Here is a 26293-nt window from a genome sequence, read left to right on the forward strand (position 1 = left end):
GATGACCAAAAAGACCAATAGATGGTACCAACATATAAGCAGCGTTATTACCAAGACATGGCCACGCACAGATGGAAACATCTCATTTTTTTGTTGTTCACTCAACAGCAATGTTGTTAGCAGACTTTGGCGGATGTCTCATAATAAAACTGAAAAGATCATTGCTACAGAAAATCTCTGCGACTACGATTGCGCGCGCCTTGCCTTGAGACCAATCGTCATAAAAGGCCTTAACACTGACCTGCGACGTCACAGCCTGTGGACAGTTTGAACCAATAGCATGTTTCCACGTCACAGGTCTGACGTCACATCCTGTTACATGGCAACAAGCTATAGGTCTAGATTTACAAAATGTAAAAATAATATTAAAATTTAATATTAATGGACTATGCCTGTGACAACAACATAGTGATAACAGAAGCATAATCTCTGAAAATATTTAATTTTTCAAAAACTAAACTTTTTACAATCATATTACACAAACATTTAAAAGACAAAACTTAAAGTATAACATGGGCTGCACTTTGCCCTACATGTCAAGTTCAGCAAAAGTGAACCATATTTATAAACTTCATGTTTAAGAGATCTCTGTTCTATTTTTAGCAGCACGTGGATGCAGATCAAGTGTGAGATAGATGCTAAGATTGTTAAGAATCCTTTGTCCAATCAACAGTTTACTCTGCATCAACTCATGTTCCATCACTGTAAAAGCTTGATTGAGTGTTTTTTAATCAATATCAACATGTGCTGGAATCATCTTCAATCAACAGCAAGGTTGTTTAGATCTTGAAGGGTTGCTTCGAATCCTCTGGTAGCAACATCAAGACTTACTGGAATCCTCTTCATGAGCCTTAGCTGACCTGGCAAATTGCTAGTTCTGGGTTAAGGAAATTTTAACTTTTAATTAGAAGGTGCCTGTCAAATACTAAATAAATATAAATGCCATGAACCCAACTCTTATCTTATGGAAACAAATACAGTGGAGTCCAGATAATCCAGACTTCAGTAATCTGAAAGTCTGCTTAATCTGAAACCAAAATTAGAATACATGTATTTTTAAATCTGGGGCAGTAATATAGAAAACTATTTTGACTTATGGGTTAAGAAACATTTGGCTCTCTAGGCACACACTTAATACACAGAATTGGTTGTTAGTTTCAGATAGAGTGATAGATGAAAAAAAAAAAACTCTGCTTATCACTATATCCTGTACCAGTTTATTATAATTAAACCTTGAATTTCATAATTATATTTATTTTAGTAAGAATTTTTCTTAATCCAAAATATTCTTTAATCCAAAATTGGTTTGGTCCCAATCATTTCAGACTATTGGGACTTGACTGTATAACAATTGGTCCCAATCATTTCAGACTATTGGGACTTGACTGTATAACAATTGGTCCCAATCATTTCAGACTATTGGGACTTGACTATATAACAATTGGTCCCAATCATTTCAGACTATTGGGACTTGACTGTATAACAATTGGTCCCAATCATTTCAGACTATTGGGACTTGACTGTATAACAATTGGTCCCAATCATTTCAGACTGGTGGGACTTGACTATATAACAATTGGTCCCAATCATTTCAGACTATTGGGACTTGACTGTATAACAATTGGTCCCAATCATTTCAGACTATTGGGACTTGACTGTATAACAATTGGTCCCAATCATTTCAGACTGTTGTGACTTGACTATAACAATTGGTCCCAATCATTTCAGACTATTGGGACTTGACTGTATAACAATTGGTCCCAATCATTTCAGACTATTGGGACTTGACTGTATAACAATTGGTCCCAATCATTTCAGACTGGTGGGACTTGACTATATAACAATTGGTCCCAATCATTTCAGACTATTGGGACTTGACTGTATAACAATTGGTCCCAATCATTTCAGACTATTGGGACTTGACTGTATAACAATTGGTCCCAATCATTTCAGACTGTTGTGACTTGACTATAACAATTGGTCCCAATCATTTCAGACTATTGGGACTTGACTGTATAACAATTGGTCCCAATCATTTCAGACTATTGGGACTTGACTGTATAACAATTGGTCCCAATCATTTCAGACTATTGGGACTTGACTGTATAACAATTGGTCCCAATCATTTCAGACTGGTGGGACTTGACTATAACAATTAGTCCCAATCATTTCAGACTATTGGGACTTGACTGTATAACAATTGGTCCCAATCATTTCAGACTGTTGGGACTACACTGAATAACAATATTCTAATCTTTTTTTTTTTACTTCTAGCTAGTGTTTTTTAAGAATTAATTTATTACAGCTCTCAGGAGGATCAAATGGCAAAGTAAAAGTTTCAACATTAAGTGGTAAACTGACTAAACCAAATGAGAGATGAATGGGATTCTTAGAAAGTGAGAGACTTGTACACAAACTAGATATATGAAACGTATCTTTTAGTCAGTGGTGTAGCTAGGGTGGGGGAGGGGGGTCCAAATTCAAAAGTCCTCCCCCGAGCCCTCACTTGAGGGGAGCCCCCAAATGAATTTTTTTTTTACATAAATATTTAGTATTATGCCACTGCCTTTAAGTTCACATGGAGTCAAAAATACTAGAAAGCATTGATCTAGATTACTAGATGATGTTATAGATGACCTTTGCTGCACAGAAAGCATGACATGAGGCGATATGAATTGAGAATTGTCACTTTTGCATTATCGCGCCAACAAACAAGGGTATTATTCATTAAAAGTCTTAATGATTATTTTTTAAGTTAATTTTACTTATATACTTTACCAATTGGAATTTAGACATTCATTTATTAAGTACATTAGGCCCCTATAGGGTAAAGCCCCCCCCCCCCCTCTAATCCCTAGCTATGCCACTGCTCTTAATGTTCTCTTAATGCAAAAATGTTTTAAGTCTAAAGGACACTAATGGTAACATTAAAGCAAACCTCTAGTTCAATGTTATGATACAGACTGACACAAAAATCCTGTTAAAACTTCCACTGGTCAGCCCTTGTTCCTCTCAACTTATTTGTAGTCCTACATATAACAAAAGAGAACAAATACAAATTTAAAACCAATCTCTTGGTCTAACATAAAGGATACAACTACCAGAGGTTTATCTTTCAGAAGCAATCCGTTGGTTTCTTTTACAGCAGTGACAGCAACTTTCTCTGAAGGCAGAGTGACAAATCCTTGACCTTTCATTCTGCCAGTTTTCATTAACCGAATGTCAAATCTAAAAAAAAATAATTATACAATGTATTTTGACTTCAAAAGCAAAATTAGTTCAATAGTATATATAAATAAATATATATATATGTGTATATATATATTTTAGAGAGAATTATATATATATTTCAAAATTATGCACCCATTTGTTAAGGTAGTAATGGTGGTATTTTTTGGTATTAAATATCTAACAATGTGAAATACATTTTTATTTTGAGGATTATAGAATGACAGTTTAAAAGAATACATCTAATCACAAGTAAGAAAACAGCATTAAAAACAAATAAGAAAACAAATAAGAAAAGAGCAATAAATTAATTATTAAATATAATTTTTGTTTGAAGGTAATGAAAGTGTGGGTGACTTGTTATTTTTTACATTTATCTAAATTGACAGCTTATCAGACATAATTATAAGACAATTAAGAAAAATGTCTATTAAATTGAAGACGGTAGCATTTTCTGATACAATTTACTGCACAGTTCTGACTGCTACTTTTGTTGGTTGGTCACATAGAGTACTTAAAACATTAATGGTGTTCTATAGTAAAATTTGAAACATTTAAATGTTATTTCTGCCTGATGTGGAACCCCCAAAGAAAGAATAAAAGGATGGCCCATGATGCCACAATTTGGAAGCAGATGTCAAGCAGGATACAAATATTTACAGCTTCAAGCTAAAGCCTTCTAAAAAAAAACTTACATCGTTGTTTCGAGTTCATTATCCCAATCCACATAACGACCATAGACCCAGTGGATATCCTGAAATGTATCAGAAGTAAAATATTTGTTAAAAATCAGCAAGTTCTTTTTTTTTTTTTTTTTGTAATTCCTTTCAGGATTAGGTTACAATGTGTATACTTTAACTATGGTGTATTCTTACACTTTCAGACTCCTTATTGTAATTATTAAATACTAATACTTATTCAGTTAGAAAATGTTTATGTTTGAGTTAAAATGCAACTCTGCTTACTCTTACAGATACCTATTTATTGGATAAGATAACTGTAAAGCACCCCAGTGCCAAAAACTAAATATAACAATATTTTATCTTTTTTTTTTTTATATCAGATGTAATAAGAAAAACAATTAACATTAATTGATGTAAATTGCACACATGTAAAGTGCACTTAAGTTAAATCTCGTTTAAAATTTTAACATGTAATTAACAATCAAAATGAAAATTCAGCACCTCCTCTGTGACATTTTTGGCTAAGTTTTTGATATACAGTCGACAAGATGGTTCCCCTTCTTCATAGCGTTTGAAAACACTCAACTCTGACATCTCTGATAAAGACAAAGAAAAACACACAAAAACTTTAGACAATAATAATAACAATAATAATCTTTATTGTCCGTAAGGAAATTTGTCGTACAATTTGTGCATTACACCAAACAAAACATTATAACTATAAATGTATATTTTCAACCAAGTCAGATTGGGTGCTAACATCAAATTACATCAACTAACAACGCAGTTCAAAATGAGAGAACTGATGGTACTTTAAAAAAAAAAAAAAAAAACTTAAATAGACCCCCAGCAAACAACAGCCATGCATTAGAGGTGGAAAAATATGCAGGTCGTAACTGGTTTAGTCCTGTGAAACACTGCATTCATCCTTAATCTTCGGAATTGAAGACATTGCAAATATTATAATTATTATTATTCTATAAAACTAAAAAACCACTTCGAACCGATAGCAGCTAATTTCTTTTGATTATAAATTAATTTCAAGGCCTAAAAATTTTAACTATTTTTTCTAATTTTTCATGCTAGTTACAGATGGGAATTTTAAAATTCAGCAAAATTGGGAACAAGTGCACACAAAAAATGTATTAGTAAAGTGACATACCTGACTTTGACAATCTGAATTTCTTCAACTCTTTAGATGAAATAAACTTAGACTTTGTCCACTCTTTTTCTGTGTTGTCCTCATCATTGGTTTTATCTACAGGCTGTGGAACCAAGGAAACATGTCAAAGTTTCATAAAATAAAATTATTTACAGTGAAAGACTTCAAAGACTTCGAAAATTAGTAATCAAATTAAACATTTTAAAAATTTTTAACATCTAACTTTATTTCCAGGGAATCTGACGTAGAAAGTATTATTTTCTATTAATCAAGTATTAGGATAATTACCCTTACACAATATAACAAAAAAAGTCACAAGAATAATAACACATTTCATCTTCCCTACTTAGGACTAGTGCATGTAAGTATTACACATTACTATTCAGTAACAGCAAATTAATGCCAGCATCCAATACAAAAAGATAATGAAGAACCTTCGGTTTAAATGGAAAATATCTTCATTATCGATTTATTTGGAAGAATTTTTTGGGACATTGTGCCTGTTGTTTTTTTAAGAGCACAACTACTCATAATGTTGATATGGAACGGTAATAAATCCAAGTGCATTCAAAGTAGATGACAAAGGAACTTAATGCAAACAGTATTGCCTGGTTCCCGGGGGAAAAAAAGCTTAAAAGCAAATTACGGGAAGACAACGAAAGTTTGAAAAAAGTATGAAGCTCTCTTGTCTGTTTAAGTCACAGCTGTTTAGCAACACATTCATCTTAGGCACATTCATTGTCTTTCAAGACAGTTATAATATAAACCCCTCAGAGTAATCAGCTCACAAAAACGCTGAATCTAAATAAAATGAGGAACAGTATCTTATCTTATTTTATAAAATACAGACGTTACTTCAAAATAAAAAGAAGATTACGTCCTGCATCTAGTAACAGTAGCAGGAAGATACTTGAATGCTAAAACAAGTGCTTGAAAGTAAGAAAGACCTGACTGAAAGAGAGTTAATAGATTCTCTACACTTGCCTTGTGTACTGGCTCCATGACACCAAAGCCTCCAACAACCACAGCTGGAGCTTGCAGTTCAGATTCTGAAATTAAGAAACATTGGTTATCATATTTTTATTTTTGTCTTATTCCAAACACATATCTATCTGTAAGTAATTTTTACAAAGCTTATATTAACTCTGTCTGTTTGTCATTCTAAATACATAAAAAAAAAATATTTTTTTTTACTTTATTATATTTCAAGTAATAGGGTGTGGTGGTTGAGTTGTAAAGTGCTAGACTTCACCACAGATGGGTCGGGGTTCGAATCCTAATGAAGACTGGGATTTTGAATTTCAGGATTTTTAGGACATCCCTAAGTCTACCCAGTTCTAACGATTACCTGACATTAGTTGTGGAAAGTAGAGGTAGGTTGTTGTGCTGGTCACATGACACGCTCGTTAACCATGGGCCACAGAAAAATATGACCTCACATTATCTGCCCTACAGATCACAAGGTCTGAAAAGGGTACTTTACTTTTTCTTTTCAAGTTAGACTTAAGACTTGAAGAAGCAACACTGAACTTTATTTGCATCTATTTACAAGCCATTATCACGGTAGATTTACCTTTAGGTGGTAAAGGTACATCATAGGACATGTTCACTTCATCTGAAGTTGCTTGAGGCAGTGGATGTGTTTCATTCTGTTGGTGTATTGTTGTGGGTTCAGGTATAGCTGTTGATATTTGGTTATGAGACTGATGAGGGAGGTAATCACTGACAGCAGGTGCCAAGTAAGAAGGAGGGGGGTGGATCAACGTTTGAAGTGGTGGTGGTGGTGGAAGTGGAGGTAGCTGGATGGTGGGTGGTAGCTTGAGTTCAATCTTTCTTGGCCCAGCGGATGAAACCTGCTCAAAGACATCATTCACCTGGACAGGTGTTGTAGCTGGTAACAAGTCAGCACCGATATCCTTCAAGTCTGAAAGCTTGGGACGTTTGGCGGCAGGTTTCCTAGCTGAGCGAGGTGGTCTCTTTAAATGTTGTTTCTCTTCATTTCTGATAAATAAAAAAATTATGGTTACATCAAGCAATTATTATGTCCATGGAAAAACAAAGTCAACATTTTAGGAAGTTTAAAAAAAAGGGGGGAATATTCGCATCAACATTATTAAAATATTTGACTTGAAATTCTGATTTTTCAAAAATATCGTAAATGTGATTGTTGTGAACTCCTAGCCTATTAAGGTTTAGGAAGTTTAAAAAAAAAAGGGGGGAATATTCGCATCAACATTTTAAAAATATTTGACTTGTAATTCTGATTTTTCAAAAATATCGTAAATATAACTAATGTCTGGAAATAGTATAACTCTAAATCTCATTAATAACACAGATGACTGGACATAGTATAACAGATAACAGAGGAGCAAAAACCAAAAGGCAGGCGACCCAAAGGCAGACCCCAAATGCGATGGATTGATGATGTGGAAGCAGATTTGCAACAGCTTGGGGTTAGGGCGTGGAGACGAAAGACCCAGGAAAGATATGAATGGAGGGATGTGTTGAAGCAGGCCAGAGTCCTCCATGGGTTGTAGTGCCACTGGGATGGATGATGATGGTCATAGTATAATTTTAGATATCATTAGTATAACATAAATGGAATTTGGCTCATTTAAAATAGTGCTATAACTGTTGTAGCAACAGAAGTCAGGTTACAGCATCACGTTTTTTGGAACCTGAGCAGTCAAGTTGTTTATGTCAACTTTGGCAGTGTTGGCAGAGAGCCTGATATAGGATCATAACAATGCCTTTGTACACATGCTAAAAAAGCAACTCGATGTTTATATAATTCAAAAAGTCTTTTATTGTGTCTTGAGGCTTTTATAAATTCAAGTTTTTGTTAACGCAAATGATAGTACATTTTTAGAACATTTAGGGCAGCATTAGATTATGATTCTATTCTTCTGGCACATTAAAGAGTTAGACACAAAGTCAGTAGTCATTAGCTATTGATTTGTTTTCACTGATTTACCTGATATCTTTGTTAATCTCATCACCACTGTCCAGCTCGGATTCTGTGTCGCTGGATATGTCCATTGCTCTCTGGTCAACGTCATCTGGACCATAATAGCCTTGAACGTCTGATCGCTATTGTAAGTAAAATACAATGTCAAGTAAATCTTATTTTATCTGGGGCTAAATTTTTTTTCTTAACTATTTACTTCTGATATTGGAAAAAAAAGTAGAGATTGGAAAAAAATGTTCCCAGCAATAAGAGAGAATATTAAATCTAGGGGAAATAATAACATAAATCTAGCTTATAGGTTATTACATTACAATAAGTTCAGTAAGTAAGAAAAAGAATCACAGGAGACAAGCAAGAGATGATGATCTGCATTGCAAAGGTAATTTCAAGATGAAATTGTGATTTCAATTTTAAAAAAGGGTAAGAAATAAGTTTTATAATATAATATACAAATGAGAGAATATACTTTTTTTTTTTTATTAAAAGGAGAAAAACTTAAGGCTGTATTTTAGACTCATCAAATTATTTCATTAGCAGTCAAATAGTCAAAGACATCTATATGATATTTCATAATATATCAAACTCTATTTGACTCATGATAAACATTCATATCCTATTACTTTGTACAAATAGCTACTCAAAGCTTACACTAATATTCAGACTGTTTTCCCCTTAAGGCAAGAAAATAAAATAATGTAATTTTAACAAATGCATGGACTATTTAGTTATATTTTGCCCTTAGCAAAAAAACAAAATGGATCCTAAAATTTTAAAGCAAACAGTATACATTTATCTTTATGATAGTGACTCTTCTAATGTGCTGATACACAGAAAAGAAACTGAGGAAAGAAAGCAGAGCTAGTAAAATGACAAAACTATTTGTCCAGGGATGTTCTAAAATGAGAGAGACATTACCACAGGTGGGGGTAGAGTGACAGGTCCAAAGGGTGCTGGTAAATCCATTTTGTTCATCAAATGTAAGACCTAGAGAAATCATTTCAAACACAATCTTGTAGTTAGTCAAACATTCAGTTACACAAACTTGAAACAAAAAAATGATAAAAGTTAAATATCAGTTTGTAATTTACTGCTCATCAGCATTATTTAGGCAAAATGTGCTAGCTTAATTTGTAATGAACACAATAAAAGCAAATCCCAATGGATAAGGATGTTTATTTACACAATTGGAGATGATACGATGGAAACAAAAATCTAATAGTACACAAACCCCAGACAGTTTTATCAATTCTTTCATACTTAAATGAAAATGTACACTATCAGTCAGTGGCGTAGTTAGGAATTTGCCATCATTTGAGGGCCTTGACCTGTTCGGGGGGGCCTCCAGCATTTTGCGTAATATTTAATATCTAATGTAAAATTCACTCATTTGGGGCTCCTCTCAAGTGGGGCCCGGGTGGATTTTCAAATTCTCCCCCTCCCTTCCCCACCCTAGTTACACCTCTGCTATCAGTAATCATTAAATAATTATAATAAATAGTCGGTGCATTAGTTATACAAGTATTAAAATTAAATATCAGAGAATCTTGCATTCAAATATTTTTCTATGATAAACATCTTAGCCATGAAATTAACATTTGACAAACATCAAACCTGGACATAAAACTTTGGGACTGCTGCCAGTGCATGCAAGATATTGGTCAGTATGGACTGTGTTGGAGGTGGGTATAGATAACGTAGCTCAGGACGGCGTGGATGCTTCAACCTTTAATTAATAAAGAAAATATACTGTGTTACTTACTTCATGTCAAAGAACTAAATCATAATGGAAAAACCTTTTTTTGACATATTAATTATAAGAACAGTTTTTATGTTTATAGAAATGTTAACGAAACTTATTAAAAGGTAAAAATATATGTAAGTGAAATATTAAATCACAGAATTTTATTTTTTAAGCAGGATGGCAAAGTGTCGCCACTTTGTGATCCATTCTTGTTCTTAGAGGCAATGAGGCTATTACATAATTAGACTATCCTGGAGACATTTTTTAAATACACTGAAAATAAAAAATCTTATCAAATCCATAGAAAGGTGAATTCAGATTTAGCCAAAAAATGTTATCCAAAATCAGAGAACACCATGTCTCCCATAGCACTCCCAGCAATAAGAGACACCACTATCTTGATAGTAGACTCCTGAATGTTAGATTAATAGTTAACTTTACAACACAAGTCTTACTGACCCCCAAACATTGAATGTTGTGTCAAACTTGACTTCCTGTGGTTCAATCTCCACTTTATCCAAGTCTTTACTATCTTCTGTTTCAGTCTTTTTCACCCTAATGAAAATATATACACATTTTTACATTGATAATAAAAAATAAAACTGAGATATAGAAAAGTTACATCCTTACCAATAAAATGGTCACATTAACTGAGAAAATAAAAAAATCTTGCAAATCAAAACACATGTTTTATCACCTTTTTTGTGTAATACACAATTCCAAAACGAATTTCCTCACAGATAATAAAGATTATTAAAATTATTTTTAAAAAAAAATGTTTTAATAATTGTCAAAAGTCTGCATACTTATCTTTTATTATGGAACCAGTGGAAAATTTAACTTTGTTCAAATTTACATGGACAAATAAATCTTAGAAATCAGAATAGTTGTTTTTATCTCTTACATTGACAAAAGTCTGCAAACAAATTAAAACAGATGCTGTAACTCACCCTTCATTATCAATAATTGATAGAACCTGTGGCAGATTTTTCTTTGCAAACTCTACAACAAGTTTTGAACTGAGAAACTCCACCTGATGAAGTTGATTTAAAATCTGGAAATGCAAAAAAAAAAAAAATTCAATAAATTAAATATTTAGAGCAGATAAATAATGATGCATCGTAAATATAAGCATTATCTGAAATTTACATTGTAAATGAATGGCAAATCTCTTGTGCTAAGATTTATGCAAATTCTTATAAGAACATTATCCTTTGAGGTAACGGAATTGATTAAATTCAGAGGTTAGCACACAAAATTTATGTTAGATAAAATTGAATTGAAAATCCATAAAACAGGATCACAATGGCGACACAATGGAGGTGTAACCACAGTAAACAAAAAACACAAATTAAGACTGAAACAACATATAATGAGATTGTCAGGACAAAGACTGTGTAATCAATGGGAGGACAAAATAAAGGAATGGACAGGCCTGTCTATGGAAGAGACTCTATTGGAGAAAGAAACGGTTGTTGGATCATGTGTGGTGCCTCAAATGGTCTAAAAGACTTAAAACAGATGAAGGTGAAGTCTAAGAAAAAAAGCATATAGGATTATCAGTGAATTCACAACCATAGGATCTTGTTATCAGTGAATTCACTACCATAATCTAATTATCAGTGAATTCACTACCATAGGATCTTGTTATCAGTGAATTCACTACCATAGGATCTTTTTATCGCATAGTAATAGTTTTTGTACTTCACAATAATTCATCAACTGAATTTTATAACAATATGAATATCCAATCCAGTAATGTACCATCAGTTCTATGATTTTTCACACCCCAGTTATATTACAAACCAATGTTTTCTCAATTAACTACCACCAATCACTAATTTAAATCTCACCTTTGTAGCTTGTTCTTTTGATGGGAATAGTGCAAAAGCTGTGTTTTTCTGATTTAAAAAAAAAAACAAGAAAGGAATGAGAGTTAACATTAATAAACAAAATCAGAATACATTTAATTTATATATATACACATGGCAACAAGTCTTTATTACATCACAGAGCATAATAATGTCCTTAGCATAGCTTATTTGCAGGGTCCTCATCTTAGACATAACTTCGTTGTTTCTTCTTCAATGCTAACATTCACCTCTAGACTGTTCATGCCTTGCATCTAACAGTGCGTTAGTATGCACCAATCGAGTCCGCGTAGTAGCAGTTATAACAATACATATAGACGTAACAAATGTAACAAAAATGGAAACAAAATTAACAAAATTAGTTACCATAGATCCAGACCTTCCCATTACTTTAACATGTGTTGCACCTAAATGATATAGCAAGTCTTTGCGCTCCTCATCACTAAGCTCTGACGGCAAATGTCGAAACAGTAATGTTGTCTCCTCCATTGCATGTATTTACTTTCTAATAAATAAAAAATGGTTTTAAATTATTTGATTATTTTAAAATTAAATTAGATCTCTATGTAGATCTAATATATATTTTACTAAAAATGTGTGTTTAAAAATTTTATCAATATATATAATAATAATATATATAAATGATTATATCATCAGTCATAGATCTAGTCTTAACTTAAGACTTGTAAACAAGCCTCTTAAGACTTGTAAACGTCTTAGATCTAATCTAGATTAGGTACTTTGATAAAAATTTCAAGTTCAATGTATTGTAATGAAACTTATATATAATATAGTTAAATATAGTAAGACAGAGATTTCTAAATCTAGTTTATTGATACCTCATTTATGTTTCTAAGTTAACTAGAACAGAAGTTATCACAATTTTCGTGTTGAAAATTTTGCCTGTAGACATTAAAAAACCTACGCTCTATTGCATATATTACAATATTACTATAAATTTTAGTTAGATTACTTAAACTTACATCTAAATCTAGTACTACTGCCTCTAGTAGATCTAATTAGTAATAAATTACATCAACTGAGAGACACTTTATTTAAATAGAATCTCTACTCTACTCCCCTAGATTTACTATAAACTATAGTATAACTTCATATTAACTATAATTATAATAGATAGACTATACTACTATACTATACTCTATACTATAGACTATATAGACTATAGTGTCACTATAGACTATAGTGACATGACTGGTAAAACTTCCCATCAATCTCAAAGCCAAAGGCCTCTAGTTTTTCTGGTCACTTATTTGGCAACTGTCTATCCGCTAGATTAGATCTAGATCTATATAGACTCTAGACTAATTAAGAGTCTCCAAAATGAAATTACAATGATTTGAATGATACTTCATGCTTGGGGCAAGTTGGGCATTTTCAAGATTTTGGAGCCACCAAATTCAGTCACTTTGCTAAGGCCTGAGCCTGAGGGCCTACTTAGCTACTACTACTCACTAGGGCACAGGGGCGCCAGGGCTGGCCCAGCCCTAGGTCGTGGCCTAGGCCAATCATGATTAATTAATTAAATTAATAATCTACTTTCTAGTCAATTTCTAGGTCTAGGCCTAGCCCTACTACTAGTACTAGGGCGGTACTACTAACTTACTAAGTTAACTAAGTAGTACTAGGTGAGAACAATCGTTTATTTTGTTTTATAGTTATAGACTCTAGATTATAAGGCCTAAACACTGACCTGCGAAGTCTAGAATCTAGGTCTATATATAGAAATAGATCTAGATAGACTAGATCTAATAATTACAATTCTTTAATGACTTTTCAAATTCATTGGTTAGAATATTAGATAAAACCAATAAAAGGCTTTCTTGTTTACACACAGAGACAAAAAAAATGCGAAATCTAGATCTAGCAGTTTTACATAATTTCCGCCGAAATAAGGGAGGGAAAAAAATTCGCACTGATAAACATTTATATATATATATATATATATATATATATATATATATATATATATATATATATATATATATATATATATATATATATATATATATATATAATACATGTAGGCCTACATGTGCATAGCTTTGATTCGATGAGTGCGGTGTTTCATCTGACTACGCAAACCAAGTTGTGACATGCATATTTTGTCACATTTGTCACATCTAATGCAGACAAAGCCGTCGTGTACAGGGGTCTATTTAAATTTTCTTTTCCTCTTTTGTGCCTGCCCTAGAGCGTGTTAGCTGGGGGCGCACCTATGTCCTCTTTTAAACTCGCAAAAAAAAAAAAAAAAATCCATTTTGGTTGGTTTAAACTTCAAGAGGTAGATTAGGGGAGGCATCATATTGCATGGTCAAACTAACAGACTTTAAAATACATAGACAAACTTAATAGACTCTAGGACCCCCACATCGAAAGGTCTCTGTATAACTTAACTAAAAAAAAAAAGCTAAATTATACAAAAAGTTTAGAGACTTTGACTCTGACGTGCACAAAACGTGCACAAAAAAAACAACAACATAGCTTAACATTTCCTTTATTCTGTACACCAGATACAGAAGATGCTAGCTATTTATAGTTATCTGCTATAGATGAAAATCACCAATGGAAGCAAACCAAAGTGAACGTGGTCATTTCATCCACAGTCATTTCATCTTTGGTCACTTCATCCTCGGTCATTTTATCCACAAATAAATATATTTTTCGTAGTCATTGTGTAATTGTGTTACCCCCCCCCTTTTCTCTTCATACTTGTTGAGAAATTAAATAATATATGCTAATAAGTAGATATATTATACTTCGGAGTTTGTATTTAGTTATATTGTTTCTATTTGATATCCTGCTGGATAAGCTCTCATCCAAATCACAAGAAATCACAAGAAAGATGACGTTTAGCCTACTATAAGCTATCCCGGCAAGACCAACGTCTAATCTTTCGACTCAGGACCGGACACAACAGAATGCGACAACACATGTACAGGAAGCTCAAAATTGGAACCAGTGAAATCTGCCCATGTGGAGTATCACCAGAGAATGCCGACCACGTCCTCCAAAACTGCTCTCTTTACCAAGAGGCCCGTATAAGACACTGGCCCCAAAACACCCCCAATAGAAAGAAAACTATATGGAGAGCTCCCTGATTTGGAAACCACTGCGCAGTTCATCTCATATATTGGTCTAGTCATCTGAACGCTCCAACATAACAATGAGAACGAAGAAGAAGAAGATATCCTGCTAAAATTGCAAAGAACTTCTTTCAGGGAACAGTACCAGGAAAAAAAAGAAGAGGCAGACAGAGAAAGCGATGGGAGCTAGGGCAACATAAAAGAAAGGACATGCCTACCATTGTTAGAGGTTTTAAACAAGGCAAAAGAAAGGAAGGAATGGAGAAAGGCAATCTACAAATCCTGCTTGGTGCCCCAACGCTCCAACAGACTAAGGAATAGGTAAAGGTAAAAGGTTTCTATTTGATATCCTGCTCATATTGCATGATGTAATGATCAAAGGCCAAGCGCCAAGGTGTAGTGAAAGTAGGGAAAATCTTTTGAAAGTTACGAAGTACGCTTAGAATAATTACGATCATGCCGCTCAGCACTCATAACTTCTCATCAAAGGCCAATGTGTGGTGGAAGTAGTGGAAATCTTTTGAGAGATGAGTACGATTAGAATACCCATCTTTATTCGTCATTTGTTCTTTCTTGAATACGAGTGTGTCATTTCAAACCCTGATATAACGTTTCATTTATTCTAATAAACGCTGACTGCAAGTAATACGTAACACTGGCCAAGAAGTTACAGACGATGTACAGCAATAAGAATCAGTGGATTATCTTCTGTACCTACGAACACGAACTATCTATTTATTTCAAATAACACGCCAAAACAATTTTTACATTAGCTCTATAACTATAGATACGTCGTAGGACGTAATCATCTTCTTTTTTGAAGTAACGTCTGTATTATATAAGATAAGAAGATAAGATATAGATGTTAATTTTTTAAATATTTTTAATGACATTATATTGTATTCTTATTTAATGTGTCACCCTTTTTGTCATCTCAATGAAAAAAAATATACGTAACATTGTTAATTTCATATATTTTTTTTTACAATTATTATTTGATGGATTAGAGGATGAAATGACCAGCGGATGAAATGACCTGGAGATAAAATGACCGGGGATGAACTTTAATGAAGTGACCAAAGATGAAATGACCGGAATACAAAACCAAAACAAGTATTCATTCATCTAGTGAGAAATACATTTATAAAAGAAACAGAGGTTCACCATAAAGACCAGTCGAGACAGTTAAGCTTGTCAAGTCCAAAGTTGAAGTTGAGCAATTCAATAGTTTTTTTTATGTCCTTAAAGCTTATAACATTCCCTAAGTAAGGGATTTTTTAATTTTTCATCTTAGACATATGTTGAAAGCTAATTTATTGTAGGAGTAGGGGCCTATACATTAAATTTTACTGTAAAATAGATGATCGGAATGGAAAGATGTGCTAAAGCAGGTCAAGGCCCTCCATGGGCTGTAGAGCCCCCTGGGATGGATGGATTGCAGGCACATAATATTTGTACAATTTCCTCCTATTTTTTTAAATTTATTAATTTTAAAACAAACAAAATAACCCCTCTTTTATGAAGCTGTGTAGTAAAAATGCATTTTTCATTTATTTCCTTTAAAATTTATATTCTGTAGGTAGAGTGGCGTAATAGTGTTTAGCGCTTCCAACTAAAGATCATCTCACAGAAATGAGATGAAAGCCTGGGCAAGCTGCCTATAAGGTTCACCAGCTCCTGATTCTCCATACTGTCATTGTTTGGGTCTAGTCGCACAGTAGCAGATGTTTGAATTCAAAGTTTTACTTCTCTTAGGTGGGTATCCAGCCCGAAGCTTACTGATTTTGGCACCAGTTGCTTTCCTTTGCCACTTTTCTTGTAGAGACTATTTCATACATAATAAACAGAAGTCGAGAAAAAATTATATATCCTAAAATCATATTAAAACCTAATTTTAAGTATCAGAAACCTATCACCAGTCATTTTATTGTGTCACTTTTGTTAGCAGCGCTCTGTAAATCAAATTATCATTATGTTTTGGTACATACTTAGATAATACAGAACAGTAAGAAAAACATTTTGCTTCTCTTGCAAACGTTGCTTTGTTCATAAACTATATCATTGGATCTAACTTTTATCATCAAAACTTTAAAATTATAATATAAGACACAATAAAAGGATTTGTTAAAGGAAATCACTATATCTTCAAGGTATTGAAATTCTCACATTTAAAATGAATGAGCTTTTCTGACCACACTTGTTTTTTTTTTCTTTTTATATCCTAAGTAGGAAGGCTGCCTGGTCGTGTGGTTTGCACGCTGGATTGTCATTCACACTTATTGATGGTCCCGGGTTCAAACCCTGCCCGCTCCCATCCCCTGTCGTCCAGCAGGAGGTTTGGACTAGGGAGTAAATTATTTTCAACTCTGAAGGAACATTCGAAACATGGAAAACATTTAAAGCACACATTAGAGCATTAATTATTCTTCTTACACTAAGATGCATTAAGAGTTAAACTGTCAGGAAAACTGTAGGGTTTGTACTAAGATCATGACACTATCATCTCTCTTATGAATGCCTGCCTGGTTGTGCGGCATGTGCGCTGGAATGTCGTTAGAACTAGTGATGGTTCCAGATTCATACCCTGCTCGCTGCTATTCGTTGAGATCCTGCGGAGGTCCGGGGCTTGGACTACAATTTACCTTCAACTCTAAAAGAACACCCGAAACAAGTAAAACAAAAAATTTTTATGCATCATCAACTGCAAGAGACATACTTGTTTTAGCCATTTTAGGTTCGTATGTTACGTTAGCCGTAGGCCACAGAAACAGATGACCTATAGACCACAAGGTCTGAAAGGGTGAACTATACTATTATTACTTTATGTTATGTGCATTAATCTCAAACAATAACTTTTTCATCTTCACTATTGCAAACTTTGTCATTTTCAAAAACAAAAAATATACTGAATATGTACTCAAAATGCTCTAGTAACTCTCTAACTGTACAATATGTACTATACTTTCAACTGAAAAAAAAAATTAAAAAGTAGAAAATAATGTGAAAAACATAGTTTAATGTTAACTGCTTGGTAAATGTAAACAAAACAATTGATAGTGTGCAAGAAAAATGATAAACTTGAATGAAACTTTGATGAACACATTTAGTTTTGTTTTAAATAATAAAAATAAGTTAACACTGAAAAAATACATAAATACCAGTTCATAGTGATTTAAAATAGAATTTTACAAAATAATACAAAAAAAGGTAAGAGAGCAATGAATAAAAAAAAAAAAGTTCACATCTGAAATATCAAATGAACAATTTGGAAATATTAGTTTCAGATGTTTAAGCCTGTGATCCAATCTAAACTACTCCAAACCTTTTTTGACTTTATTTTTCAATCATTTTCCTCTCTTTACATGTATCTCAAATTTTACCTAAGAAGTGAACATTTAAAAGAAAGGACACCATTCTAAAAAGAACTAATCTGAAGAAAAATTATAAGATTTTATATTTAAAAAAATATATCAAAATCTATATTCTATATTCTGACACTGCAATTTGTCCTATCTTTTTCATCATACTAAACATTATGAACAATAATTAAAAAAATAGTATGCTGGCAGTATCTCATACACCATTACCAATTAATCAAAATATATTACTTGTGCTAAGTCATCCATTATTTTGAATGATTGGGTAAAAAACTCAACTAGTAACAATTAAACAAATGAATTTAGTCTTTTGATGAATTCAATAGTAACAAAGATTTACTGCTGTTGAATTCAATAGGCCTGAGTAATTTTGAAAAAAACAACAACTCCAGATTCATCCTCCACACCTTTCTTACAAACTTAAGTTATACAAAAATTCATAAACCAGATAAGTTTTATTGCAGGATAAATTTCCAAAGTCATTTGGTGTGTCCGGAATTGAGTGCGTCATGCAAGGATCATGAAACTCCCATTTTTCAAAAGCTTCAATGTGATCCCAAATGAGCCCCTTTTAAAGGCAGATATGTTCTGTTGATAATAACTATCAATAGACAGCTGCAGCTATGTCAGGAAATGTTCAGCTCCCAGGTAGTCCACGGCAGTCAGAGCATGTAGTATTTTAACATCACACTGCTGTCATCTTTGACCTCCTCATCCATTTCATCCTCTTCCTGGTCATCTTTCTCCGCTTCATCTCTCTCCTCATCCTCCTCCTCCTCAAAGTCGCCATTTTCCATGAATTCTCCCAGTCTACCATTACCTGGGCGGAAAAAATTATTTTAAAATGTTAACAATCTTAAGTAACAGTCTAAACCTTAACAAGTAGAAAGAAACATCAAGTGGCACAGATAGAATGGTGGTGGCAAATGCACAGATAGAATGATGGTAGTAAAAAAAAACCAGATTACTTTATATTTATAGGACATATTAGGACTTAATGCTTACAAAATAATTATGAGATTATTATTTACAGAACAGATTTGATATATTTTATATATATACAAAACTTATCCTTTTTTTTACAAAGAAACAACAGAGAGTCTTCTGGACAAAAAAAAAAGCATCCTTTTTCTCTTCTTGGATATTTTTTTTTACTGCTGTTGATTTATATCCCACTATTCTAATTATGTGAATGATTCCCATTTATTTTTAACTTAAACACAAGGTTTACCCCTAAGATGTGCCCCTAAATGCATATTTCAATAGGTTATATGGTGCAGAGCTAGACAGGCCTTAGAGTGGAACCCCCAAGGAACAAGATGTAGAGGAAGACCAAAAAGAACATTGCGACGCAGTACACTAGATGAAGCCGAGTGGACAGGAAAGAGCTGGGAAGCCATTAAAAAAACTAGCAAGAGACTGTGGAGAGTGGCGTGTTTATACTGAGGCCCTATGTTCCATGAGGAACTCAAAGGAAAGATGATGATGATGAAGATGATAGGGGGGAGCAATGAGAATAAATGTGATGCTGCAAAAAGAGTATGATACTAGAGAACATAAAAGCCAGTCACTATTGCTGAATGATTCTGATAACAAGCAAACCATTGTTTATTTTTATGGCCTTGCTAAATAAAATTTAACATATGTAAAACATGGACTCTTATTTTTTAAAGAATAGCCAAAACACATCAATTGATAATATCAGGTTGAAACACTCTGGTATAAGCATAAATGTACAAGTCCTGTTTTAAAATTATTTTTTTTAAATTTTATCATTGAAATCTTTAAAAGCACATGGCAAAAATATTAAGAAAGAAATTATAGCATTAAATGTCTTTCAAGTAAATTAGAGGGACTGTGAAATTATGATTTTCAAAATTTTTCAGAATTTTTCTCCGATGCTGCAGTATGTCAATTTGTTAGTTTTAACAAAAAGACAATGACTGCATCTGTATTTAAAAAAAAAAATATAACCAAAACATTTTTTGAGGATGTAACAATGTTGCTTTTGTTGAAACCTACATTTAAGCAAGAGCAAGAATTTGTATCTATTCTTTTACATTAACTGAACTTTATCCTTTAATTTCCGCAATGGAGTTCACATAGAGATCAGAGATATGTAGCAGATCTTCGCTAAGTGTGAAGGATAATGAAACAGAAGGCTTTTATTTTTTTAAAGCAAGGCTTTAAACTTTTTTTTTTAACTTTTTCCTGGTTGAAAGACATTCTAAATAGCCAAAATCTACTCAGTACCTGACAACAGATAATTCATGAAGAGGTTTCTATTAATAAAAGTTATTTACTAAAAATGTTGTGAGTAGTCCAGTAAGGCATCACAAGTACTACAATAATCTACCTCAACTCAAATCATTTTTTGAACCAATATCAATAACATAATGAGGTATCATGAAGGCTAAGACTGACATCCCTGACCTTAGATCAGCATTTGATGACATTTCTGATCAGCATTTAAATGACATTTCTAACAATGTTAATGGCAGATTTAAAAACAAAACAAGATGTTTAAATAGTTACAATTATTACCATAAGTGGATGCAACTTGAAGATTCAATGATTCCTTATTGATATCTGAAGCATCTTGGAAGAGATTGACAAGACAGCTAGTATTTTCCTACAAAAGAAAAAAAAAAAAGGTAAAGTTTCTTATATTATTATTGATCTAGGAATCCCAGTCACTTAATCCCATATTAAATATTTCTTTGTCAATTTTTTTTGTCTCAGACCTTGTGATCTTTAGGGCAGATGATGAAAAGGTCATCTGTTTCTGTGGCCCACAGTTAACGAGGGTGTCGTGTGGCCAGCACAATGACCAACCGTCTTTACTTTTCCCCAACTAATAAAAAAAAAAGTAAAGTTCCCTTTCAGACCTTGTGGTCTATAGGGCAGATGATGTAAAGGTCATCTGTTTCTACGATTAACAAAGGTGTCATGTGGCCAGCACAACGACCAAACGCCTTTACTTTCCCTAACTAATGTCAGGTACTCATTAGAGCTGGGTGGGCTGGGCGCCCGAAGATACCGAAATTAAAAATCCCAGTCTTCACCAGGATTCGAACCCCGTCCCCAATTCGGAAGCCTAGCGCTTTACTTCTCAGCCACCGCGCCTCCTCCCCAACTAATGCCAAGTACCAATTAGAGCTGGGTGGACTCAGAGGCGCCGAAAGATCCAGAAATTCAAAATCCCAGTAATCACCAGGATTCGAACCCGAGACCCCCCCCCCCCCCCCCAGTTCATAAGCCAAGCGCTTCTGACACTGAGTTTAGTTATTACCCCTCCTTCCTCTTAAAACATACACAGATGACTGACCTTTGCAATAACAGCCAGGGAGAAAAAAAAAAGTTTTTTGCACTTACATCTACCTGGTCCCCTTGTGCTGCAGCTTCTTTCATTGATTCATTTTTGATAGTGCTCAGTAGAGCCATCTCTTCCACCTGATGTATACAAAATTAACAATAGTTATTGTATGAAAAATAAAATTTTGTGCAGACAACCAAGTACAAGACTTTATAAGGCTATACATTTTTATTTTCATGCTATTTGTCAAATTGACCAAGCAGCCATTCAAACAATAGCACTAAATGTATGATAAAATATTCTCAGTTGATCCCTAGTCATACGCCAAAACACCAGAAGTTGAAGTTCTTGCGGGGATTCTTCAGATAGAGCCTGGTATTCTTTATATTCAATTCTGTATTGACTTTTTGTGTGTTAGGTTTCTGTTTGGTCTAAAAACCGCTGGCAAACGTGTTGTTGACAACAATGAGTCTTGATATAATTTCTGTAGTTTGCCATTATGTGTATGTATTATATTATTGTGTACTTGTATATTTTTTTATTTTTGTTTGCCAAACTGTTTATTGACTAGTGGCATATGGGTGTTTTTTTGTGACAATATTTATTTATAATTAGCAATTAATTATTTAATTAAATGTTGAAATCTATTTTAAAAATTCAACTAGTGTTTGTGTGCGTGTTATATAGATAGATAAGCATCCACCACCTCTTTCTATACCCCCGAAGACCCAATGTCCATCTCGCCAATACCCACAGTGACATTTCCTGTGGAAGTATTTTGTTTTGTTGCTTTCTACGACGATGAGATTGAAATCCTCATCTACCCCACCAATTTGTGTTACATTTTTAGTGCTCCATTTGTCACACTCTTCTCGCATTAAGTTGTACCAATCAGTGAAAATAGACTTGGTTATGTGGCCAGCTTCACAGAACATTTGGGATTGTGGCATGTCACAGACCCAGGAGTATACAAGAATTAGAATCTGTTTTATGCAAAGGTAACTTTACTTGTGGTGCACTGATTTTCCTGTGTTGCATGTGTTGCAACACCATCTGTAGCCCTCTAGGCTTTCATTATATCTGTTCAATGAACTAAGTTCATTGTAGCGACTACATAGCATTTCATTTTTAATCAGTTTCCTCCAGTCACACCACTGTAGATATATAAATTATATAAATCTGGATAAATCTCTAGAATACATCTAGAAAATTCTAGATCTTAGATTTAGATTATAAATCATATATATATATATATATATGATAGATATCTAGTCTACAAGTCTAGAAAATAAAAACTACTAGATCTAGATTAAATCTAGAATCTCTAGAGTCTAGAGTATAAGTATAATAAAAACTATATAGTTGATCTAATATATAGAATTATAGATCTACTAAAATTATAATTTTATAATAATAGTAATAAGCAATAGTATTGCTTTATTACTTAGATCTAGATTATTAAGATAAAATACTAATAAATACTAAAATAGTAGAATCTAGATCATACTAGATGCTAGTAAATTTAGAATAATAGAATTAGAATCTATATAAGATTTAAGATAATTTTATTGATCCAATCAAATGGAAATTCAGTTGGACTACAATTGACAACATCAGCGTAACTACTGTACAATAACAGTAAAGATGAAAAAGTAAAGATGAAAAATTTGAACAACATTCACACACTAAACACATACACATTCACAACCAGCACTTTATGAATTTGACTTCTATGTACTTCTCGATGACGACAGCTGATCTTGTAACATTCTGACCGAAAGTGGGATAAAGGAGTTTTCTGTTTTAGTCCTAATGGAAAGGAGTCGCACACTTCGTTCTGATCTTATGTAACAGTGGTTTAATGGGTGCAGGTTGTCCTTAAGGATCGTGTGTGTTTTGGAAAGGCATCTTTCATGAAAAAGCTCTTCAAGAGATGGTAACTGTATTCAAGTGATATGCAATGCTTTTTTAATTAGTCTATTAATCTTAAGTCAGAGAAGTATTACCATACAAACAGATAATGGCAAAGTTAATTAGACTGCTGATGGTTGCTGTATAAAAAGTTTAATTATTGTTTTGCCGATGTTAAATTTCCTTAGCTTTATATCATGCGATGTGGTTGGATGGTGTTGAATGCAGATGAAAAATCTACGAATAATACTCTGGCATAGTGTCTCTGAGTATCAAGATCATGGTATACAATTCAGCATGAATAGTATTGCATCTTCTGTACTTCTTGACTGTTTGTAAGAGAACTGGTGCAGGTCAAGATGTGTTTGGACTTTTTTCAGTAGATGTTTTAAGATCATTTTCTCCAGGCACTTCAGTGGAATTGATGTTAAGTGCTACGGGACGAGGTCATTGTTGGAAGCAATGATCTACTTTTTGGGTACTGGAATTATTTCAGATGTCTTCCAAACGGAAGGTATTTTGTGCATTAGCCAGGACTTGTTGAATATAGCACAAAAGATATAAATAAGCCAGTTGTTCTGCACATAGCTTTACAAGTTTGCTACTTAATTTGTCGGGTCCCAGGCTTTGGCGGTGTTTACTTGTTTAAATATTTTAGTCACTTCTTGTCTATTAAACAGTTCTTGAGACTGGTTTATATTACTGTTTTCAAATGATGCCAATAAATCATGGTGGTCTTTCTCGAAGTTGTGGCAGTCAAATTGGCTGTAGAAATCACTTAATTCATTGACAAATTTGTTATTCAATAAAGTTATTGCACATTGGTTCGCTTTTGCCATTGGGTACGTAGACAATAATTTCAGTAATATGTTTATAGATTAATCTAGAATCTAGTCTAGATCTCATTTTAAAATCTAATAATAATATAAGTCTAATACTAATAATTTATTAATACTAGTCTAGATCTAATACTATAGATCTAATACTAATAGTGTAAGTAACACATAATATAATAATAATCTTTATTATCCGTAAGGAAATTTGTCTTACAATTTGTGCATTACACCAAACAAAAAACATTATAACTATTTAAGAAACCAAAGTGTACATTCACACCAGACTCACTCATAATTTACATATGACAAAGTTTATACCAGATTGTTCTTATTTAATGATTTGATTGCCAGGGGAACAAAAGAGTGTTTGTGTCTGTTTGTCTTTGCTATCGGTGTCTTGTATCATACTTGTATCAACTTAACTGTCTTAACAAGTATAATACGGATCATACACTAGTCACTAGCGCCACTCACTAACGCCAGTAACTTGAGTAACGGTCTAACCTTTAAGCGTCTCAGTTGCTCCTCAAATATGTGTAACATTTTAGTTAATGTTTTGTTCTCTTCCTTCAGTATACCACTTTTCTTTTGAATAGATGATGCCATGCTTGCTAGGGTAGAGTATATCAAAATGAATACATTAGACTAGAAGCTAGGGCACAAGACTAACTATACTCAAGTCTTATTCACGGTCTTATTGTTGTCTGATAGATCTATAAAAAAAAAAAAAACAGAAAGTAGAATTCCGATTGTTACTTTTATCGTTTAGTATGCACTTTCAAAACAACAACGAAAGAAAGAAACGAAACAACCGTTTCTTAATGTTATAAAAAAAAATAAAAAATAAGTGCTCCTCGGGAGATTCCAAATTTAAAACAATACTTTGAAATAAGAAAAGTATTTGTGCATTCAACTATTTAAAATGTAGATGGTGGCGGTCTAGAATATATTCACTTTTTTTTCAGGTTTGCTCATAACAAACTTGATACCCAAACTAAGTGCCATATTTAGGCCTATAGCCTATAGTAGTTGAAAAAGCCCTAAGCTATTTTAAATATTGGGTTCCTTTGGGGCTCTTTATAAGTCCAGATATTATGTCAGTTAAATATTTCCCAAACGTAAATCCGGCCCTGTCAGAGCTCCTTAAGATTTTTTTTTAATTTCGGAACGAAGGCCTACTGTTATCGCTGGAAGCTTTATCGAGATCAATTGACAGTGGACAAAAAGTGGGGTAGAAAGTTCCATTGACTATCTAAATCAGTGGTCTTCAACCTTTTTTTGGCCCACCGCCCCCTTTTCGTATTTTTTCTTTTAAAAAATCAGCCAGCGCCCCCCTCTAAGAAAAATACTTATAAAGAAGCGTGAGAAGGCAAATTTGAACAAAATGTCATTTATTTATTAATTTTTATGCTGTCAATAACGCTTAACCCGCATGGGAGACGACCGCATGCCAAAGGGGATCTTCTTTGGCGAGCTTAGAGTAGGACGGAGTTACAGAGGTGCCCCCGTAAGCGCTATTTAGATCCACTTAGGTGCCTTTTCGCCCTAACAGATAGTGGAAAGTCCCTGGCAGCATTCTCTGGCAGTAGATAGCCTCTGAGAGAGGCAGTTGAAGAGCTCACTCAAAACTGAGGGGAAAACATTTGAGACTCAAAAAAAAGACATTATTGAAGACAGGAGCAAAAGACAAAAAAATAAATAAATAAAGCGCCAGCAGACAACGGCTTTGTCTGCATAAAATTCGAGGAAAATGCAGGTCGCAACTGGGTTTGCGTAGTTATGTGAAACACTACACTCAGCCGTAATCTTCGGAATTGAAGGCAAAAACAGACAATGTCATCATTTTACAAAATTAAGTCAAATAATTTACACACAATTTATTCTCATTGTCATGACTTTCTTTCAAAGCCTAAGAATATTCTCTTTTAAATTTTTGAATATTAGGGCCTATTGTTTTTAGGTTTAATTGTAAATTTAGTTTTATTTTTCAATATAAACATTATTGTTGCTGAATTCACTACAAAAAGAAATTAAGCTAATGGGAACCTTGTGTCTCCTGCAGTCTGACAATATTATAAAATTGAAGCTTTAAATTA

At 33.3% G+C, this 26293-nt stretch overlaps 2 protein-coding genes across 3 annotated transcripts; both read right to left on the minus strand.

Annotated features, from left to right (window-relative positions):
* Nucleotides 1–426: 426 nt before the first annotated feature.
* On the minus strand, nucleotides 427–13514 carry LOC106069994 (RNA-binding region-containing protein 3-like). Of its 2 annotated transcripts, none has more exons than XM_013229790.2 (15): nucleotides 13365–13514; nucleotides 12020–12158; nucleotides 11636–11683; nucleotides 10733–10836; nucleotides 10242–10337; nucleotides 9653–9764; nucleotides 8957–9025; nucleotides 8048–8163; nucleotides 6647–7074; nucleotides 6058–6122; nucleotides 5074–5176; nucleotides 4413–4507; nucleotides 3924–3982; nucleotides 3096–3228; nucleotides 427–871 (listed from the first exon to the last, which is right to left on the minus strand). In XM_013229790.2, the coding sequence occupies exons 2-15, from the start codon at nucleotides 12140–12142 to the stop codon at nucleotides 821–823; spliced, it is 1602 nt and encodes a 533-aa protein (XP_013085244.2). In that variant the 5' UTR covers nucleotides 12143–12158; nucleotides 13365–13514; the 3' UTR covers nucleotides 427–820. The 2 variants fall into 2 exon arrangements, with proteins under 2 accessions (XP_013085244.2, XP_055870674.1); XM_056014699.1 differs by having other exon boundaries at nucleotides 13431–13452.
* Nucleotides 13515–17753: 4239 nt separating this feature from the next.
* On the minus strand, nucleotides 17754–24942 carry LOC106064147 (nucleomorphin-like). Its single transcript, XM_056014702.1, has 4 exons — nucleotides 24702–24942; nucleotides 21510–21587; nucleotides 20679–20766; nucleotides 17754–18954 (listed from the first exon to the last, which is right to left on the minus strand). Exons 1-4 carry the CDS (start codon nucleotides 24801–24803, stop codon nucleotides 18797–18799), a joined length of 426 nt encoding a protein of 141 aa, XP_055870677.1. The 5' UTR covers nucleotides 24804–24942; the 3' UTR covers nucleotides 17754–18796.
* Between the last annotated feature and the right edge of the window lie 1351 nt (nucleotides 24943–26293).

Source organism: Biomphalaria glabrata, chromosome 16 (assembly GCF_947242115.1).
Source record: "Biomphalaria glabrata chromosome 16, xgBioGlab47.1, whole genome shotgun sequence".
NCBI classification, from domain to species: domain Eukaryota; kingdom Metazoa; phylum Mollusca; class Gastropoda; family Planorbidae; genus Biomphalaria; species Biomphalaria glabrata.

What these genes read in the sequence shown, in the direction of transcription:
- LOC106064147 (XM_056014702.1), bottom strand. Translation starts at nt 24,803, where the DNA reads ATGGCATCATCTATTCAAAAGAAAAGTGGTATACTGAAGGAAGAGAAC. An exon ending in AGCAACTGAGACGCTTAAAG is followed by an intron (nt 21,588 to 24,701) that starts GTTAGACCGTTA and finishes TGTATACATCAG; the next exon opens with GTGGAAGAGATGGCTCTACT. An exon ending in CACAAGGGGACCAGGTAGAT is followed by an intron (nt 20,767 to 21,509) that starts GTAAGTGCAAAA and finishes TTTCTTTTGTAG; the next exon opens with GAAAATACTAGCTGTCTTGT.
- LOC106069994 (XM_013229790.2), bottom strand. Translation starts at nt 12,142, where the DNA reads ATGGAGGAGACAACATTACTGTTTCGACATTTGCCGTCAGAGCTTAGT. An exon ending in CAAAAGAACAAGCTACAAAG is followed by an intron (nt 10,837 to 11,635) that starts GTGAGATTTAAA and finishes TTGCATTTCCAG; the next exon opens with ATTTTAAATCAACTTCATCA. An exon ending in AATGAACTCGAAACAACGAT is followed by an intron (nt 3,229 to 3,923) that starts GTAAGTTTTTTT and finishes ATTTTTTTTTAG; the next exon opens with ATTTGACATTCGGTTAATGA.